Source organism: Protomyctophum bolini (assembly GCF_963924005.1).
Source record: "Protomyctophum bolini genome assembly, chromosome: 22".
In the NCBI taxonomy this organism is placed as follows: Eukaryota; Metazoa; Chordata; class Actinopteri; order Myctophiformes; family Myctophidae; genus Protomyctophum; species Protomyctophum bolini.
Window position 1 is genome coordinate 21,376,231 of NC_137883.1, and position 21,324 is coordinate 21,397,554.

The 21,324-nt window shown below is 43.6% G+C and overlaps 1 protein-coding gene across 2 annotated transcripts in view; it reads right to left on the reverse strand.

The window, feature by feature from the left end:
• The window catches only part of eng (endoglin), a 62,716-nt gene extending 44,605 nt beyond the window's left edge, over positions 1–18,111 (reverse strand). For both annotated transcript variants that reach the window (XM_080756072.1, XM_080756071.1), the window contains exons 1-2: positions 17,977–18,111; positions 16,178–16,404 (exon numbers count right to left, since the gene is read on the reverse strand). In XM_080756072.1, coding sequence (XP_080612198.1) covers positions 16,178–16,238 — 61 coding nt within the window. In that variant the 5' untranslated portion in view covers positions 16,239–16,404; positions 17,977–18,111. The remainder of the gene's footprint in view (positions 1–16,177; positions 16,405–17,976) is intronic.
• Between the last annotated feature and the right edge of the window lie 3,213 nt (positions 18,112–21,324).

Sequence of the window (21,324 nt, forward strand, 5' to 3'; positions counted from 1 at the left end):
AGCGGAAGTGCTGTATAGTCAGATGAAAGGTAGAGGGATTTGTGTGCCTCTCAGCAGTGTAGGATTTAGAGTAATGGAAATCTACTGACTGACAACAGTTGCTCAACAAGTGTTGGAATTATTCCCTCCTGCGTCTCTGCAAAGGTGAAAAAACTACTCTGAGCTTTGCTTTGGGATTTGTTATAGTCATATTACTAAATTACAAATACAGAACTATGAGGCACTCGAAGGCCCTTTCTTTGAGTCCCATTTTACTTCTCAATTTATGTAATAAAACCAGTAAATGAAATTACAGTAAATAACAGCATAAAGGTATTGTGTTACATCAAGCGGAGAGGAACTGTGTGTATGCGTTTTGTCATCAGTGAAACACACACACACACACACACACACACACACACACACACACACACACACACACACACACACACACACACACACACACACACACACACACACACACACACACACACACACACACACACACACACACACACACACACACACAAATCAGTGGGAGATTTCAGCTCTCCACTCCATGAATATGGATTGATCAATCTGACAGATGAATCAACAGGAAAGTCTAGCATTACCCACCCAGTCCTCGAACCAAGAGGGATCTGCTGTTCTAGCATTGACCAGTGTTGCATAACAAATGACTATGTCAAGTGCTATGAGCTGCCCCATGCTTCATTTATAATCGGCCATATACAATGGTGTCCCTCTCCGAAAATAGCATGTCAGGCCTTCAATAGTTATGGGAAAGGGTCAAGCTTAGTGTGTTTGCCTGAATTGCATTAAATATGTTTTATTCTATTTTAATTGCGTTGTTCAATCCAAATGAAAACGATATCGGGGTTAGATAAGGTTTTTTTGTCTGCAGGCTAGCTACTGGCAACGTCTCTTTCAGTATCTTTGATAAAGCAGAAAACCCACAGTACACCGCATACTGAATAATCTCCAGGATGCCGCACTGGGTATGCCAGTCAGAATTATGTATCCTCTCTAGGCCAGGTAAAAGTTACAAAATAAGTTCTGGCTGGGATTTCTCATCAAAGACAACAGGCACCACGTTTTTTCAATTGCTTTCCAGTGGAATCCCTTCACTGTTTATTATTATTACTAGTTTATTATTATTTCCATTATGTATATTTCCATGGTAAATGTTAGTGCAGGCCTGTGGGTTTGACCATGAGCAGTCAGGCCCAGAGATAAGAGACACATAATGCCAGGCCTTATCTGGGTAGACGGCGGGCATGCTGGCATGGGCACAAATGGTCGCCAGGCTGACGAGGTGTTTATCTCACCCGCTGCTAATGATCCGTTCAGTGCTCACGCCACTGCAGACTGACCTGGCCCAGATGGGACGCGGTCTCACAGTCACCCAGAAGAAGATGCACTGCCTATTAGCCACTTGAAATCCCCATCGTTAGATGACCATATTCCCATGGGCCACACCATATCTTTGCTGAAAAGAGCAACGTGGCGTGAGCTTGTAAATCGTGAGCTTGTAGATCTGCTATTTTCAGCGGACCGCTCCCCTCCCCGAGAATAGGGATGCTAGGGTTGAGTGGTTAAAGAGACAGCTCGAAGGCAGGTTCATGGCTGGACGTATGAATTAGATGCTAAATTGGACATACTAAATTCATTGTTATTCTTTAGTTGACACTGAGACGACAACCGACGCAGAAGTGTCTTTGTTTGACCTTTGTTGAGAACCGTGAGCCCCATTTACAACTCAAGTGCAAAGTAATAGAAAACTTGCTTGGGGCAAGAGCATCTCTTTAGAGATGAACAAAGATTACGTGCATGCAAAGCAAAACAAGGCGGTTATGGTCATGAAATATTAAACAGTGCTGAAATGAAATGGATTTTCAGGATGAAAATGATCCTATAGAGCCATTAACACGGGGTAATGCATTGCCCCTTCATTATGGTGTGAGCAAAATGTGTTTTGCATGTTTTTGAAAAAGGTTTTATTACATAAGGAGAGTGCTTTGTTAACAACCTATATCATGGGCAACATAACTCAGGGCTGAAAACAACCTTACACTAACACACCACTCCACTGTCCTGGGTTTCTCCAGAGATGTAACTACCGCACGTACGCCACATCATTCATAAACCACAAAATTAAACCTATTATTTAAAACTAATCATGTCATGTGTTGCCAAGTCTACTGCGTACTACGGTAGCTTCTGGAAACAAAGGGGGAAGCATAGGAATGAAACACACGGACTGAGGCGCCTCCACAATGTTCTCTGCATTCAAACAGAGGAAAAGCAAGGCATTCAGAAATGGATTGTTATTTGGGAGGGGCATCACAGGGAGAGATAGAAATCGGTCTGAGGGAGCGACACAAGGACGCGTCTCCCTGCCACCCAGTCTGACTGCAGGCTGAGCTGAATCACTGCAGTGCTGGAGAGGAAGTGCAATATTTAGACTTGTGTCATATTTAATGGCGGCGATTGCTGCTTGTTCCCTATTGAGAAAACTTCATGTCATCCATTTCCCTCCCTTGCTCTTTATCTTGCACCCTCATTTTCGCATATCTCAAGTTTGCAGGTGTAGGAGTATAGATTAAATATTTTCTTCTGTACAAGGCGAGCCCCCAATGTTCTGAAGCTACAAATTACAGGCATATAAGAATAGTGAAGAAATAACAAGGAAGAGAGTTAGACTACAGGACAACAGTATCATCAAATATACATAAGGTTCATGCAAAAACAAAAGAGGCAGAATATCAATGTCTCTTGAGAAAGTATGAGAAAATACTTGTTCATCATTCATAGCAGCAGATATAACAGATATAACTCTCTTGTGCAAAAAAGAGAGTGGCAGTGGCTCAGGACTCGTGAGGTAGAGCTTGGGAATCTGAAGGTTCCCGGTTCAATCCCCAGGTCCCACTGGGTTAATGTCGAAGTGACCTTGAGCAAGACACTGAACCCCTAACTGCTCCCGATGAGCAGGTTGGTGCCTTGCGTGGTTTCCTCCGTATCAGTGAGTGAATGTGAATTGTAAAGAGCTTTAGATAGAGGTGCTGTGCCGGTAATTGCACCATTTACTATTTACATCACTTAGCAGCAGATATGAAACGTGATACTATAAGTATATGTGCCAGTGAACCAGAAATGGAGTATATTCATAGTCAGCTCCTTTCATCTTGTCACAGGCATGACTCGGAGTGATTTCATCGTTTCCTCCCTTCATTTCTTTGCTTCATCTTCATCTCGCTTCCCACCCCACACTCCACTTATTTGCCAATGATGTACTCTTGGGGTGATCGAAACTGGTCGTAGCTGAGTGGGTAGAGAGGCCGCATGGGAATCGGAATGTCGCCAGTTCGACCCTCCCTCAGCTCGCCCAGTTTACGTGTTGAAGTGTCCACGACCACTAACAGTGACAACCCCCCCCCCCCCCCCGCTGCGCTCATACGTCCTCTGAGCTGCCTTCTGTTGGGTGAAGCAGTAAAAGAATTGCGAACTCCTTTTCCTTTCCTTGCAGAGTTACATAATCCAGCCCACCCGTGTCTAAAAGTTGTCCCTCAGCCTTCTTTCCCGATCACCAGCTTCTATCACAGCTTCTGGGGGATGCATCTCCCAGCAGGGGGGCCTCCCTCACCTGCTGTTTAGCTAGCTCGTCCCGCTCTCTCTCTCTCTCTCTCTCTCTCGTTTGTGTCTCGTCTCACTCCATCTCTCTGTCTCTCCACACGTCAGCTTTACGCCCTAGTCCTCAGGTCATCTTCCAGACACTGTTCCTACTTTCTACCGGCAGCTCAGTAAATCGCTTTTGTGCTTTTTTCCTACCAACTGTGGAGAGGAGACACTGGGATGGACGGAAGTGCATAAAGGAGGCAAGCTAGTCGACGCTGTGATGCCAGCAGGCTCCCGCAGGGAAGCTCGCAGCAGCGGGGAGTCTATTCAACATGGCCTCCCCTGCCAGAAAGAACTGTGGCAAAGCTATATGAGGCGACTAACACTGAAGAAGACAAACACAGCGAACAAAAAGCACTAGTGTAGGCGGTTCAGACGGACCCAGCAAAAAACACATCCCCTCTCGATCATCAAACACAGCTACAGCAAAAGAAATAAACGAAAGCCTGATTTATAATTAGTTGTATGACGGTGTCGCACACCAAGATTAGCTGATCTATAAACTCACGAGTCACATTGCGACGCATTGTGAGCTTGTAGATCGGCTATTCTCGTATATAATTATAAGTTAAGCATAACTTTCTGATGGGATGAATTCAATAATTCATAGGGATCAACTCACTGCGAGCAGCTCAAACAAAGGCAGCAGTGGGATCACCAAAAGAAGCTAGTAAGCTACACAGCAGCTTAAAGTATCAACAGAAACCTCCGATAGGCACTTACAGTGCTTCTGTGAGCACTGATCTTCAACGTTTCGACAATGTAAACAATAGTTTGAGACAGATCCCTATATGCTGCATGTTTACAATTTTGGAAATGCTGTTCTTGAGAGTAAAACTGGAGATAATTCACAGGCTTTCAACATCTAAGGAGTTGCTTTATGGTTAAAGGTTCCCTTACAAGCATTACTTTGAAGACTGAATACAATGGCGACAAAGTCTTATAAGGTCCAGTCAGTCAATAACGCTTACATTTCCAATATTCATATTTTCCATGGCAGCAATATTAGCATGTAATAAAAGGGTAAACACAAGATTATTTAGTGATAGTGTTCAGATAGTGTACTGACTTGATACTAATTAAGGTTCTGTCCCATTCTGGTCAAACAGAGTCAAGATGCTGCTATTTGGCAGTGCATGATGGTTCACACCGGAAAGGCTGTGCTACATTAATTAGCATCGTTGGTAACACTTAAGGTCTATTAGAGTTACTGTTAACATTTTCATCAACAAATATTTATAGCTGAGAGGTTACGCAGGCTGATAGCGGGAAAATATATATTTATATTTTACATTAGAGGCCGATGCTCTTATCCAGCGACATGTTTAGACAAATGATAGGTTTGATGTTTACCTGGTATTGTAGTTTATACAGTAAATTGTTCTCTTTGCACTCTCCTCATCTGACTATTTACAAATGTTGATGGGTTCAAGTTTTTCTACTTACTCAGATTTTGCACGTGTTAGTCGCTCTGCATAATAAAGTCTGCTAAATGGCATGCCTAAATTGTAAACAAATACAAATTACAAGCCACCATGGCAAGTTGGCAACTGTAAAAGTGCTCCTTTGTTCCAAGAATAGATTAAGTATGATCTACTGTAAGTGTGGGGGGAAAGGGTTATTCAGGTGTATGAGGGGGCATGGAAATAGGGAATTATGGTTGTTTTTGGGTTAGAAAATAATTTCCACCATTAAGGGCTCAGGTGGGAGGAGAGTATGAACAAGTGGAGTGACGGCCTCATGCTTCTACAGGAGGAGAAGAGTTATGCCTAAAGTCAGATCCATACTTCACTGCATGACAGAGTCACCTACCGAAAATAGCCGGCCTACCATCTCATATCTGCGATGCGTTGTGAGCTTGTAGGTCTGATATTTTCAGCTTGTGTTGCATTTTTTATTCGAAAATCTGTTATATTTGTCGAGCAACGTGGCCGTGAGAAAGCACAGATAAGGCTTTAAGAACCTGGTGGTAGCAGAGCAAAGAACACAGACAGGGTTGTTGGTCCTGACCATGGCCTGGGGATATGGGGGGATACAACTCCCTTAGCTGCCTTGTACGGCAGCAACAGCATATTGAATTTAATATGAGCAGCCACAGGCAGCTGATAGATGGAGAGGAGGAAAAGGCCAGTGTGGGAGAGTTTGGTTTGGCTAAAGACTAAATAACGTGCAAAATCCATGATCTTTTTGCAATTCCTCCTTGCCTGCAAAACTGTAAAAATAATAATAATATACTGACCACAAAAGATCGTTTGATAGAAAATATTGTATATAAAAAAAGTGACTATCCTTGCCTTCTTACACAAAACTGGCTTAAGGAATAGGCCTGTCACTCGAACAACGAGACGAAGTACACGTTAAAAAAGCCATATCCATCATACCCCTCAAGCCCAAATATGTCAGAGTCCAGTTCAAGAGCTGCACAAATTACAGACTGTTGTGATATACAACATGATATGTGTATGAGTGCCTATGCTGTGTACTTGTACATGAATATACAAATGTACAGGATATGTATTGTGTACTGCCATGAACTGTAACAGACTGACTTTAGCCACTGAAGCCATCTCAGAGCAAGGACACTTGCTGCTAGCCGATGTTATTGTTATGTCTCTGTGGCACGTCATGAGGACACGAGGATCCAGAGTTAGTATATATGATTCTGTATGTGTGTAATAAAATGTGAACCTTTGGCGAGATACTGTCTGAGTGTCCCGTTATTACTGTTCTCCCGGGCCCGTCCGATCGCCGCCGTTACCACAGGAATAATTCAGTTGGATTATCACACACCACCCAGTCTGCACACACACTACCGGTCAGCCAGAACCGGACCAGGGTCCTCAACAAGATATTACAACAATTGGTGCCAGAAGTGGGATACCAGCGCAAGAGGTGAGTCACTCCATGTTATATTCTTTCTAAGAGAATAAGTGCACTCTCCTCTTGTCTGGTAATTTCCATGTTCATATAGTTGTATGCAGGATTTATTTTTAGTTAAATCCTGCCTGTGTCGTTCTCACAGATTTTGTATGCCTCCAAATTTTCACTGACATAGACCCTGTTAGTCAGCTTGTTTGAAAGTGACTGGTGTAGTTCTTGTGACTTGACAGAGTTTGGAAAAAGACTGCGTAGTTAGATACGCGCAGCAATATGGTTAGAGTCCATATTTAGACTGACGTTTGGTACGCCAGCAGTGATTATTACACTTTCCTTGTAAAGGTCAGTGGCCTTCAGTGTTGCATCGCAGCTGAGGTTATAAGCCGGATCAATAGCCTACTTTGTCCGCACAACAGCTGAGAGTTTTGCCTGTTGTTTTAATTAATCTGTTAGATGTTGTCTAACAGGGTACGCCTGTAAAAAAAAAAGCACAGTTTGTGTACTAAGCCTGTGGTGTGTTTCCCACAGCAAAACTTGGATTCCACTCTGATCATTTGTATTAAAAGTCACTTTAGATAGAACACATTAGGTACCCAACAGAGGTATCAGTAGAGGGCTGGTGTGTGAAGTGATACAGATTGAATATTCCTGCTGGTTTGTATTTGTTTTGTGTTTTCCGCCGCTTATTTGGAGCTTGGAAATGGGCCAGGGTAAAAGCAAGGTTAAGTTTGGGGAGGTTTTAGGAGTCCAGGGGAAACCATCCAAAACCAGGTCTCAAAATGTTAAATACAAAACATCAGAAGACGTTCCTCCTGGGGCATGGGGAAAAAGTAAACAAAACACAGCACAAACCCCACTGCCAAATGAGACTCCCATACAGTTTGTCACTCGGATTCATGGATCGTTCTATACAGATCCATTTGTTGAGCTAGTGGCTGGCTGGTCAGAGGTGCGTGTTCCTCGCTTAGCAAGACCTTATCCAAAAAAGGGGTCATTCACAGCAGAGCATATGACAATGTGTAAACGTATGATTTTTGATTATGAGGGAGATTCCAAGTGGAATTATCCTTACATGAAGGAAGCTTTCTCCGCCTGGGAGAAGGCAAAGCCAACATGGGATAAAGCTCACACCCATAAATGTGTCCAATCTGCCAAGAATAGGCAGTATGCGTTCCCTGCTAAATCTGCTCCTTCAGCAGATAAGGATGAGGATGATGAATTCATCGCTCAATTAATGTGTGGGGACACTGCGCCAGCAGCAGAGGGGATAGAAATGGGTGCAGGCCAAACAGGGCCGGAGCATCTACCCCCGTCCGGAGACCCGGATAGGTGGCAAGAATCCCCAGGTGCTGTGGGTAGAGCACTGGCCGCATTACAGCCAGTGCAAGCATCCGTGGTAAGGACTGCCTCCCCACCTGCAGCCACTGCAGAATCAGGAGCCATACCCAAAAGGGCTCAGGAGAGTAAGACGGTCATACATGTGCCCGCCAAGACTAGGTTGGCAAGTCAACGTGAGTTGGAACAACAATTAGCACACTTAAGTACAGAATTGGTCAGCGAGGTTGATGCCGCTGAAAAACAGGCTAAAATAGCTGCCCTGAGAGAACAGATGTATTTGACGAGGGAAGCACTGGATAGGGTGGAGTCAGAGTCTACCAAAGGTAAAGACAATGTCACAGAGCGGCAACTTGCATTGCCGTGTGTGACTTTGAGTGATAGAAAAGTCATAAAAAAACCCACAGAGGTTAATGTGTCTGAGATGCAACATGCATTTCCGTTTGTGACTTATGGTGAAGGACAAGTCATGGTAAAGCCCACTGACATCATTGCGCTGTCTGCAATATGCGACAAGGCACCCAATCCAGCACAGAACCCATCCATTTTTTGCTCATATTTACAGAGAGTGTGTAGATATCACCAGCTCACAGGACCTGATTACAGGTTCATTCTGGAACAATGTTTGAAAGACACCCCAGAGCAGGAAGTGCTAGAACAGGTGAAAGGCTTAGACCCTAAGTACGATGCCCCTTCAGCTGATGGTTATGTTTGGCAAGATCAGAACCATGTAAAGGCTTTGTTTGTTGACCTAAAGGCCTACCTAACAAAATTACATGCACAGACACGAGACATTACGTTTGCAGCCGCCTGCAAGCAGTTGAACAATGAGACAGCATCTGCTTTCTTCATTCGTTTCCATAGTGCATGGGTTGGACATGCTGGGCTTCCCACTGAGGACAAGATGGCTGTGTTGTTTATCTCTACATTTTTGAGCAACATGCTGCCTCAACATGCACAGGCAGTGAGAATCATATTCTCCAATGTGAGCCAGATGACTGTAGATGCCTTTGGGAAGCAGCTCAGAGAGAAAGATGCAGCAGGTATTTTTCCCTTAGAAAAGTCAATTGGCCCCTTAACCACAATGTTTTCACATCAGGTGGAGGGTCAGGGTGAGCATCAGGGTGGCGAGGAGGCCTCAGGCTCCTCCCGCAATTACAGCAGAAAGGACAAGTGCTATTTCTGCCATAAAACGGGCCACTGGAGCCGTGATTGCAGGAAAAAGAGTAAGTGGCAAGCTAAAAGGGGTCAGCAGGGTCAAGGTAATGACCAGGGCCAGGCCCAGTGTAGTCAGCAGGGCCATGCACAGTGTAGTCAGAACCAGGGCCATGCACAGTGTAGTCAGAATCAGGGACATGCCCAGGGTAATCAGAATAACGGGCAGGCCCCGCAGCAAGTGCAAGACCACCAATTCCCCATGAAATGGAACGGCCCGTCTCAACAAAATCAATAGGGCTGCCCACAGACTAGAGCCCCGGTGCGTGCAATGTTACAGTTACAATTAAGTGGTGCTTCAGAAACAATGCCTATGATGTGTTTGGAATTGTTTGATTATCAGCAGAACAAATGGTGTTCATATTCATTTTTGGTTGACACGGGTGCTGATCAATCATCCTTGGCAATGAAGTATTACGATGGTCCTGTTTCTTCAGCATCGATCGAATCTGTGGGTATAAATGGGGCTCCTATCATATGTCCAAAAACGCATCCAATGTATGTGCGTTCCCCAAATGATCCATCATTGAATTTACAACATAAGTTTGTTGTGATACCTGCATGCCCTTTTAATTTAATAGGCAGGGACCTGCTTTTTAAAATGGGATGCACGCTTTCTTTTGGAAAGACAGGATTGACACTACATACAGATACACTGAATCACGTTATGCTCTCACACATGCCCAAAAGGCCTGCACAGTCTCACGTCACTCTTTCAGAGGCTGATATGAGAATGTTGGGTACTCTAGCACAGTCCATTAACCCCTCGCTGACAGCTCCTTTGAGTCAGACGCCACTGTGTATTTTTTCCCCCGAGAAGGACAGTGAGCCTGGCTCCGATGTGTATATAGATCAGTTATTAGTGTTCCCAGACATGTTGTTGTTATCAGATAACAAGAAAGCAGTGTTCATGCTGGCCGCAGACAGCGGAGCCACGGAAGGCAGAGCAAGCTATTTTAAGCCTATTGCTTCCCCTCTCAGCCCAGGAATTAAGACAACTCTGAGCAAGCATTCTACTCAGAATCAGCCGCTCCTTATTCCAGATTATTTAAGGGACATCCCTAGCACCTTTTGGGCCACGCATGGTGCGGATACAGGCTATATAGATTGCACACCATATAAAGCGGTGCTAAAAGAGGGCGCACGCCCGGTTTTCTGTAAGCAATATCCACTTTCCATACAGAAAGAGGAGGGGCTCAGTCCCATAATTGAGTCTCTGCTTGAACAGGGGGTTATATTTCCCACTACTTCACCTTTTAATACTCCCATTAACCCGATTCGAAAATCTTCGGGAGAATATAGGTTTACCCATGACCTTCGTAAGGTCAATGAGTTAATTGTGCCATTAGGATCACATGTAGCTGACATCCCCTCTATTCTGACTGTCATACCTTCTGACCATACCCACTTCACCACATGTGACCTGAGCAATGCATATTTTAGCATTCCTGTGGATGTGGAAACTCAGCCGCTCCTAGCTTTTACATACAAGCGACAACAGTACAGTTACCGGAGATTGCCACAAGGGTATATAGACTCATCCTCTGCTTTTTCAGCTGTGGTGCATGCCACGCTGGCGTCCTTCTTTCCACCGCCAGGATGTACGTTGGTCACATATGCGGATGACCTGCTTTTATCAGCCGGGTCTAAAGAACTTTGTCATGAGGCGTCCATCATGTTGCTGAAGCATTTAGCTGCTGCTGGGTTCAAGGCAGCGCTGCACAAGATTCAGTGGGCACTTCCTGAGGTGAAATACCTGGGCTTTATCCTGGCCCAGGGAAAAAGGACATTGTCTGCCGATCGCATCCAGCTCATACAAGCCGTTCCCCCGCCTGAGACTAAAAAGGCGATGGCCAGCTTTTTAGGCCTAACAAACTTTTGCAGGGCTTGGATACCAGATTGTTCCTTTTTTGACAGGACTCTGAGGGCTGCATGTTTAGAGACTGAACCAGATAAGATTGTATGGACAGAGGAGATGAGGTTCTCCTTTTCTGCTTTAAAGAGAGCTCTGTGTTCGAGTCCCGGCCTCGGCCTGCCGAACTATGACATTCCTTTCCATCTCTATGTGAAAGAGGGCGCCAGCACGACGGCTGCGGTACTTGCTCAAGAGCACGGGAATAGCTATAGGCCCGTGGCGTATCTCAGCAAGACCTTTGACTCTATTGTACAGGGTATGCCTGGCTGTTTGCGAGCGGTGGCGGCATGTGCGATGATGGTCACAGACGCACAGAGGATAGTACAAGGACATTCCCTGATACTACATGCATCACATCATGTATTGACTATTTTACAGCACATTTCATCACAGCACATGACTGCACAACGACGATGTAGATATGACCAAATTTTGACCAATACTATAGGCCTGACTGTAAAGTCACTGCCGGACTCTAATCCTGCTGCACTTCTGCATGCGTTACTTACTAACAGCAGTGCACAGTCCAGTCATACCGTGGACACAGCCCCATATGACCATGACTGTCTAGAGGAGATTAATGCTTCAACGGCAGCGAGAATAGATTTGTCTACAGTTCCATTTGAATTCGGAGCGCATGTTTATGTAGACGGGTCCTGCTCAAAACCTGCAGACGGGGTTTATCTATGTGGGTATGCCGTGTGCCAGCTGCCAGACACAGTCCTTGAGGCGTATTCATTACCATTTATCTCTGCACAAGCGGCTGAATTAGTAGCTCTGTTGAGAGCTTGCAGATTACATAGTAAAGAAACTTTAACTGTGTACACTGACTCGATCTATGCTTTTAATGTGGTTCATTGTTTCGCAAAATTATGGGCTTTGAGAGGGTTTGTTTCTGCAGACCGCAAGCAGATCTCCCACAAAACATTAATAGCAGACTTGTTACAGGCTGTCAACCTCCCAGATAAGGTAGCTGTAGTAAAGGTTAAGGGTCACAGCCAGAAGGGAGACACTGATGCTGAGGGAAACAATTTTGCAGACCGGGTGGCCAGCTGGGCCTCCCGTGAAGGCCTGCCATCTCCCCATTTCACAGAAAACACCTCATATTCAATGTTTGCTGCCACATACACCCCGCAATACACAGACATTCTGATATTGCAGACCAGTGCCAATATTGAAGATCTTGAGCACTGGGCATCAAGGGGTTGCATTACAGCAGATGATGGTTTGATATATGACAGAGAAAAAAGGTTATGCCTGCCACTAAGCTGTTTGCCATTTCTAGTCCGTCATTTTCATGGCGTTGGACATGTGGGTCAGACAGGTGTTATTGGTATTCTAAAGACTAGGTTTTGCATCAGAAAAATGCAAAGCACAGTGAAGTTGATTATAGGCTCATGTTTGATCTGTGTCAGAGCGCACAAGGGGAAGGTCCCCATAAAACATGACGCATTGCCAACTCCGACAGCACCATTTCAATCTTTGCAAATAGATTTCACTCACATGCCCCAAAAGGGTCCATTCAAATACATGTTGGTGATTGTGTGTGAATTTAGCAAATGGCCTGAAGCGTTTCCCTGTTCAAACGAGAAGGCAAAGACTGTTGTTAGAATACTGGCAAAGGAGATATTCCCTAGGTATGGTCTAGCCATGTCTTTGAATTCAGATGGAGGTCCAGCATTCACAGCAAAGGTCACTAGATTGCTCTGTAAATATTTACAGATTGAATGGAAATATCATATTCCATATCATCCGGAAAGTTCCGCTTATGTGGAACGGATGAACAGGACTCTTAAGTTGAGAGTCACGAAGGCAGCCATGGACTTGGGAAAGAGCTGGGTTGATGTTTTGCCTGCTGTTTTAGCTGAAATCAGGATGACCCCGAGTGCCACCACTAAATTATCACCCTTTGAGGTGATCATGGGAAGGCCATTTCCAACTCCATGGGTTAGAGGCGGGAGGGCGCCGTGTCTTCCGGGGGATCTAGATGTAGTTGTATGTGATTATACCGATGCGTTAATCCATACATTGAATGGCATCTATGGTGACGTGTCTCTATCTTTTCCTCTTCCCTCAGATAAACCAACGCATCCGTTCCAGCCTGGTGACAGGGTGCTGATACTGTCGCTAAAAACGAAAGGAGTCGGGGAACCCCCATACGGCCCTCCGACGACAGTACTAGCGGTGACAAGGACCGCAGTACTCACAGATTCTGCCGCCCAATGGATCCACGCCACGAGGCTCAAGCCAGCCCCCAAGGAGCAGAATATCGGCTGACGGTGCTAATGGCACATCAGGACGGCGAGGGACGGAGGAAGATATGCAGCCACAGGACCCTTTTTGGGTTAACCACCCTGCTTCTAATGGCTGGAATAGCCGTTCACTGGATGGCATGCAAGTACTTTCCCGTCCCCGCTCGGTGCTCCAGTGACCAGGTCAAAAGGTCAACTCGAGGCACGATATCTGCATCCTACGATCCATGGGCTGACAGTTATGACCCCAAGCATGTCTATATGACCAATTCATGGTGGAGATATGCCCGATTCACAGCACGCTCAAGGGGACATAACGCTTCCTGCTACGTGTGCTCGCACATGCCACAATCTATCTCTACACCGATGCTCAAGGTCAGAGACCTTGACTGGGAGCACACTCAGTGCTTAGTGGCACTGGCGACACATCCTGGGGTGAGCACTGATTGGAAAGATGCAGACTTTTCTAAACCTTTGGATTTAACAGACACCCCATCAAAGCTGGTTGGCAAATGCCCAAAACTCATTGCAGGGCCCCAGAACCCTATCAAGTTCCCGAGCCCAATCGTTGTCCCTGAGGACATGACATTTGACAGCTGCTTTGTCAATGATGGAACTAGGCTATTGGGAAATGTCACATTAACTAAGTGTGACAGGGTCTGGTCCCACTGCCCTTATTTGCACGAGCATGCTGCAAAATACTGCAATGACACCTGTCAACAAGATCCCAAATTGAGTGGGTATGCATATGCAAAGGACCTTACTTTTGCTCTACAATTGGACAATGGGAACAAAACTTTGTGTGCCGTCATTGCTCCCACATGCATGGGAACCAGAGTATTACCGGACTGGTTTTGGTTGTGTGGCCATAATGTATGGACCGCACTCCCGCCCAACTGGGGAGGGGTCTGTACGATGGTATGGTTACAAGATCCGACCTATGTTGTTCCACACACTGCACATGCCAACACGTTTCACAGTCGTTCAAAGAGGGCCTCAGTTACGAAGGGACGCAGTACAGTACCCCACAATCACAAGTTGTGGACAGGGGGAGACAAATTTTTACAATCCCTTTTTCCATGGGTAGGGGTAGGTGAAGTACGTGAGGAAGTGGAAGAGAACAGGTATAGACTAATGGCATTTATCAATGAATCCGTCATCGAAGGAGAGAGTGTGCGCAAGGAGTTAACGGCCTTGCGCTTGATGGTCATGGCTCACAGGCTCGTGTTAGATTTGTTGACAGCGGCATCTGGGGGGGTTTGTGTACTCATAGGGGAAGGGGAACAGACATGTTGTACTTTTATCCCACAAAACGATGCTGATGGTCAAATCATACAACAGGCCTTAACCAACATGACTCAAATAAGACAGGAGCTCCAGAATAGAGAAGTGACAGATGACGGAGAGTTCAGTTGGTTAGATTCATTAATGTCAGGTTGGACAGGTCTATTATTCCGAATAGCCATTCCAATAGTAATGTGCATCTTTGTTTTCTGTGTTGGGTTGATGTGTGTTAAAGCATGTATTAGTAAGGCTGTAGGTAGCTCTGTAAACACAGCATTCCTGTTACAGACTAGGAGTACTCACACAGTGGATAACATACCGGTCGCTGAAAATGTTTGTGAATACTGTGGCTATGTAGCGCCAGACAGTGAGTAAGGACAGATAAAGAAAAAAAACAAGAGTAGAATAGAGTCAGACTACACTGATCCGTGTAATAGTGTTGGAATCAGACACAACTGACTTAAAAAAGGTTGATTCTTCATTAGTTAGAAATGATGTAATTTAAACACAATCAGATTTCAGATTGATTTCAGTGTTGATTTTATTGTACCTTTCCCTCTTCCCCCAATCCTATTTTCCTTGTTCCCTTCCCAAACCTTCCTATTAATTTTTTATGTTTTGAATAATGTAGTTTGGATTGCTCGATCTCCTCTTTTCTTTCTGTGTTTCTCTCTCTCTCTCTCCCTCTCTCTCCCTCTCTCTCTCTCTCTCTCTCTCTCTCCCTGTCTCTGTTTTTCGCGTACAAACATGTCGCATGCGTGTGCTCGTCCTTAGGATGGTTGATGAGGATAAAGGAGGGCTCGATGCAATTTTCCTAGCAAAGATTTATCACAGATTAAGTGAAAGGGTCATATTAAAATGACTGTCTAGGTTTTTCGGTATCGAGGCATGATTGTACGCTTTTCCGTAACCACAGCAGAGTTGTTCTTTCAGAACAAAAGAGGGCACTGTTGTGATATACAACATGATATGTGTATGAGTGCCTATGCTGTGTACTTGTACATGAATATACAAATGTACAGGATATGTATTGTGTACTGCCATGAACTGTAACAGACTGACTTTAGCCACTGAAGCCATCTCAGAGCAAGGACACTTGCTGCTAGCCGATGTTATTGTTATGTCTCTGTGGCACGTCATGAGGACACGAGGATCCAGAGTTAGTATATATGATTCTGTATGTGTGTAATAAAATGTGAACCTTTGGCGAGATACTGTCTGAGTGTCCCGTTATTACTGTTCTCCCGGGCCCGTCCGATCGCCGCCGTTACCACAGGAATAATTCAGTTGGATTATCACACACCACCCAGTCTGCACACACACTACCGGTCAGCCAGAACCGGACCAGGGTCCTCAACAAGATATTACAACACAGACATTTAGATCTGAGGACATAATCGAGTCAGAATAACGTACACAGTGCTGGCAATTTATGGCCTTGAATGTTCCATTCATTGAAATCATGCAGTGGAAGGTCAATGTTAACAATAGTGTTGATTGGTTTATGGTCAACAGTGTAGATAACCACTCAAGTCCTATTTTATAGGCCTACTTTGTCATATGATGGTGTAACAAAAAAAACTGTGGAAAATGTTAAATGTTAATGTTATGTTGGAAAAGTTGCAAATCAAAAACATCCGCTTACCTGAGGTTGCCATGGAGAAGAAACACAGGAGCAGGGCGGACAGAGTTGTGTAAAGCTCCATCTCGTAACCGTTGGAGTTGGAGGTCTTGGGTCTAACAGCTCTGGGTCTGTAGCTGGCTGCTGAAGCAATCGTTTTAAGTCTTCTCGTCCAATGGTAGTGAGGCAGTGACTGTGGCTGTGTGTATGTGTAAGCAGGCAACTCCAGCCTTCAAAGGTCAAAAGGTCAGCTGGGAGGGAGAGAGAGATGGGGGGATCACTGAAGGAGATTAATTATGTGATAAGGAGACTGGAATCCTGGAAATTAGGACCACGGAGCCTTGCATTAACATCAACAACGAAACAAATTAATGCAGTCATATCTCATGCCTGCCTGTCTGTCTGTCCATTTGGTATCCATATCCCTTCATCAACTATAGTGTTAGAAAATGTTCCATCTTGAGGCTAATCCTGAGGTCCCATCCTGGACAGCTACTATTCTGAAGGACAGCAATGTCAGTACGGGCTACTCTTTTTTTATTGAAATGTTTGATCAAAAGCCATTTAGTGTACTAAACTTGGATTCAAAATGGACATACAATGGGCATTAGTCAATCAAACTTAAATTGACCCTTCCACTTCTTGTTTATACTAAAAATGGCTCTGATATACAGTTTTTGTAGCAATGTAGCAACTGTAGAACTATAGACCTTAATTGTGAAATGTTGTCATACTGTACTAGCCTACACTACCGGTACTTTTGTTTTCAAAATATTTTTGGACCAATAGCCAATTTTACATAGAAGTGCTTAGTGGGCTGGGCACTAATAAGGAATAGTGGGCACCCAATTGATGCCCACTCTGTAACTAATGGTAACTCCTGTTACCAATCAAATTAAATGTTGTTTCTCTGAAGATCAGATGTCACTGCATGATCATCATTATATGGGTTAGGCTAAAACGTTTATTTCAGCTAAACTTTCGGTTTGGAAAAAGTCCTCCAAAAGGTTGTTCTTGGACTTCCCGGTGTGAGCTCAAGGGTTATCCGGTGGTCAGTCACTCTGTCTGTCAGGAAGCGCTGCTGGCGTCGCTTTCTTTAAATAATATCACAATGCGGAGATCTGATAAGACGCAGACTGCTCATGTTATATGATTCATATAGAACGAAGGAAAGGCCTGTATAAACTGTTTATGCACTTCCAAAAGAAACAATGACTCACGCTATTTCCCCCGACTGGAGCTTTAACTGTAAATAATTAATTTCGTCCCCATGATCTGGGCAGTGCGGGTCTTGGCTATAAATTCACCACATGATATCCCTATACAAAAAAGCCTATTTTGCCTATAGCTTTAATTAGCCTGGACATCTCATAATTGTATGAGCCGGCTGCCTGGGCTATGTGAACAAATGTGAAGTGTCAAAATGAATTTATGATTGCATTGCCGGGGCATCTAGGCTAATTTACACAGTCCATCATGTTACGTAGCATAATATTGTTTTTCTACTAAAATAATTATGAGTAGCCTAACTACCTAAACAATATAATCCTTAATTTATATTAGCCCTATGGTCCATTAGGGTCCATATGGTTACATTTGTAGGCCCTATATACACGGAGTTAAATGAACACTGGGGATTTTACTGTACCGTTTAGTGACTTTTACCAAGTTTAATTTCTGAGATTTGAGCCACGCTGCCCACGCACTATCAATAATTCAAAGGCTATTATCTTTTCTTCTCATTTCCAAACAAAGAAGCCATATAGCCTAGTACACACAGGGCTACATTTAAAAAAAGGTGAGCTGAAGTTTTAAAAACTTACATTTCAAAGTAGCTACAAACAATGTTCCCTTGAAACACGTTTCAGGTAGGCTATAATCCAGCAGCAGCACGGACGTATCGTTCAGTCATGTTTAAACTCTTTTCAAACTTTCTCTGCTGTCTGTGTGTGTCTGGGCGGGCGGGTTTACATTTGTAGGGTCCCTCCCACTGGCCCAAGCAAGGATGTTCAGGAGCGCAATCACGTCGTCAAGGCAATGGTTGTGGCCTGTGGCTGTGGGCACGCTACCGTTTAGCTGACCAGTAGATTCGATGAACTTGTAGTAGGCGGATGGATTGAAATGTAATGGAAATCAAAGGGCCTGGCCCTGCACGTAGACTACTGCAGCGGCGCAGCCTAGCCTTGCCCACGCATTGGCTACACGAAAGCTACCTTTCCAATTAGGCCTAATAGATTTAATGTGTGTGGACTGTGGACCCTCAGCCTCAGTCTGTCGTATGCTTCCTTAGCCTGTACTCACAGACCCCATCACAATTCACACCAGACTAGCTCTGGTCCATAGCCCCCTTTTTTGTAATATAATGATATAGAGCCATATTCTGTTTATTTATTTTGTATTAATTAACTGAAAGTCTGAGGAGCCCTGGCACATTCATTTCACCCCTCTTTTACTGTTAATATATTTTTTAAGGTGTGACAATAAAGTATTTCTGATTCTGGTTCTTGTGTCCATCTACTTTTGTTTAAACAGTTAGTTAGTTTCAATTAAGATGCATTTGTGATTATTATATTATTATATCACAAGCTCATACAACTTTGATTGGCTCCCACAAAGTTTCCCAAGGGAGTTGGCTTGGATCAACTTGATATGTGATAGTAGACACCTTTATGAACACATCTGTGAAGAAAACTAGTGGTAAGCATTTCTTTTCCAGATTTGCCACAACTTTTGCTAACTTTACTTAACTATTGAGTTGAGATGAGAAGTCAGCTTTAATACAAAACAATGGTAGACTACTATAATTTGCTGACAATGTATCATTTGCAGATGCTTGAGATGATGATGATTGTGGATACCTCAAATTTGTCTAGATTGTTACAGTTGGGTATGTCGACCTCTAGTGGCCATATATTGTATGCTGTCTGCCAGGAATAATAATAACAATAATAATAATTATAATAATAATAATTATTATTATTATTATTATTATTATTATTATTATTATTATTATTATTATTATTATTATTGCATGAGAGACAGGGGTAGAGTGAGAGCAAAGCGAAAGAGATAGAAAACAGGTTAAATGGAACAACAAAGTTACAGTATAGCCTACATACTGCATATCGCACTGCAACATATCGTTGCTGTCGGGCAGAAACCTTGTATTCCTCTATGTTTTTTCATAAATGAATGCCCTTATGCCCTACTTTATCATACAAGAGTGTCGCACAATGACAAAAACAGTGAAAATAGCAGATCTACAAAGCATCACCTGCAGTTGAGACTTCTAGATCTGCTATTTTCACAATTATAACATGTTTTTTCTTATTATTTTTTTATAATAATAAAAAAGGAACTGTTTTGGACATACAAGGTTTCCACCCGACAGCAGGCAGTGCATGGAGGAAAGTAACTGAGTACTCAAGTACTGTACTTAAGTACAATTTGGAGGTATTTTACTTATGTCGCGATGCATCGTTACTTTACTTGTACAGTGTATTTCAGAGTACATTGTAGAATTGGTACTTTCACATAAGTAATACATCTCAGTACTTCTTCCACCACTGATAGCAGGTATTCAGTGTGTGTGTGTGTGTGTGTGTGTGTGTGTGTGTGTGTGTGTGTGTGTGTGTGTGTGTGTGTGTGTGTGTGTGTGTGTGTGTGTGTGTGTGTGTGTGTGTGTGTGTGTGTACCCCTGGTCAGGCCTAATCAAACCTAATCAAGTTGCTGTCATCATACAACAGTGTATGGTTTACGATCAAATGTGTTGAAACCGGCTGCAATTACCAGCAGCTGAGATCAGCACCCTGTTTTTGAATGGGTTGATGAAGTTGAATATTATAAAATCATGTAAACTGCAAGTAAGCCTATAGAGCAGTGATTCTAAAAGTGGGGTCCACTTGGACCCTCAGGGTTCCTTGTGGAGGTTCCAAATGGATCCTTACAGGCCTGTAACTCTATACAAATGGAAATGGTTCCATGCAGTCTCAGAGATATGGGGGTCCTTGAAATAAGAAAATGTTGTGAAACAATGCTATGGAGCACTTATGAGACATGGCTGTGATTCATTGAGTTCATTAGAGTTGGAATGTCACTTCATAGTGTGTAGTTGGGCAACGGTGCTTGCTTTACATGCCTCATGAACACCAAACACAAATGCTTGGTACAGTATATTGAGAATAGCTTATACAAACTTCCTTCTATTCATATGAGCATTCCTTCCACAGTCAGACATAAGCAAGTTAATGTCTGTATAGGCTAAACATATTAGTGAAATAAATTGCACTAAGCTTACTCATAACCTGTCTATCTTACATATTTGCAAAGCCAACTTCATCATACAATGGTGTTGCACGCACAGCGAATAATAGATCTATAATCTCACAACGTGTCTTGATGCCATGAGTTTTTAGCCTGGGTTCCAGACTGATTCGCTGCGTTCCGTGAATTTGCATTGTCGACAATACAAATTCACAGAACACAGCGAATCAGGCTGGAACCCAGGCTATTGAGTTGTGAGCTGGACCTCGTAGAGTTGCTATGTTCGGGTAAGAAATGTGAAAAATGTTAAAAATAAATGCTAAATAGGAATGCCAGGTTGGAAGACGTTATATATATTTTTTATATTCATTAATTTAGTTTGTATTAAGTTTTCATTCCTAGTTAGTTAGTTCGTTTTCATTTCATCTCATTAGTTCTAACAGTGGTTTTCAACCTTTTACTTGTCAAGGTCCATTATTTCTTGGGCATTTGAGCCACGGACCACCACCAGTTACTGACATTTAGCCTCTCAGACCCAAAACTTTCTCATCTCACTTTCTTCAAATTCTTTCCTCAATTGTGTAGACTATGTTTAACAATAATTTAACAAATTTTACGCTCTCAAGAGTTAAAGATTTATAAAGTTCTATTTGGTTACCAACTCTCCACATCATATAGCTGGGGACCACCTGGAACCGCCTCAAGGACCACTGGTGGTCCCCGGGAATAACTGGTTGAAAACCACTACCGTAATCTAAATAAATGTTTTCCCTTACATGTCTTCAGTCTTATTTAACTATATAACCCTGGGTTGGAAGTGCCCCTTCCATGTATAATAATCAGGCCTGGGGGATTTGGCCATTCATTCATCAAAGGCTCCTCATCATAATTGAGGGTGGTCAGACTCA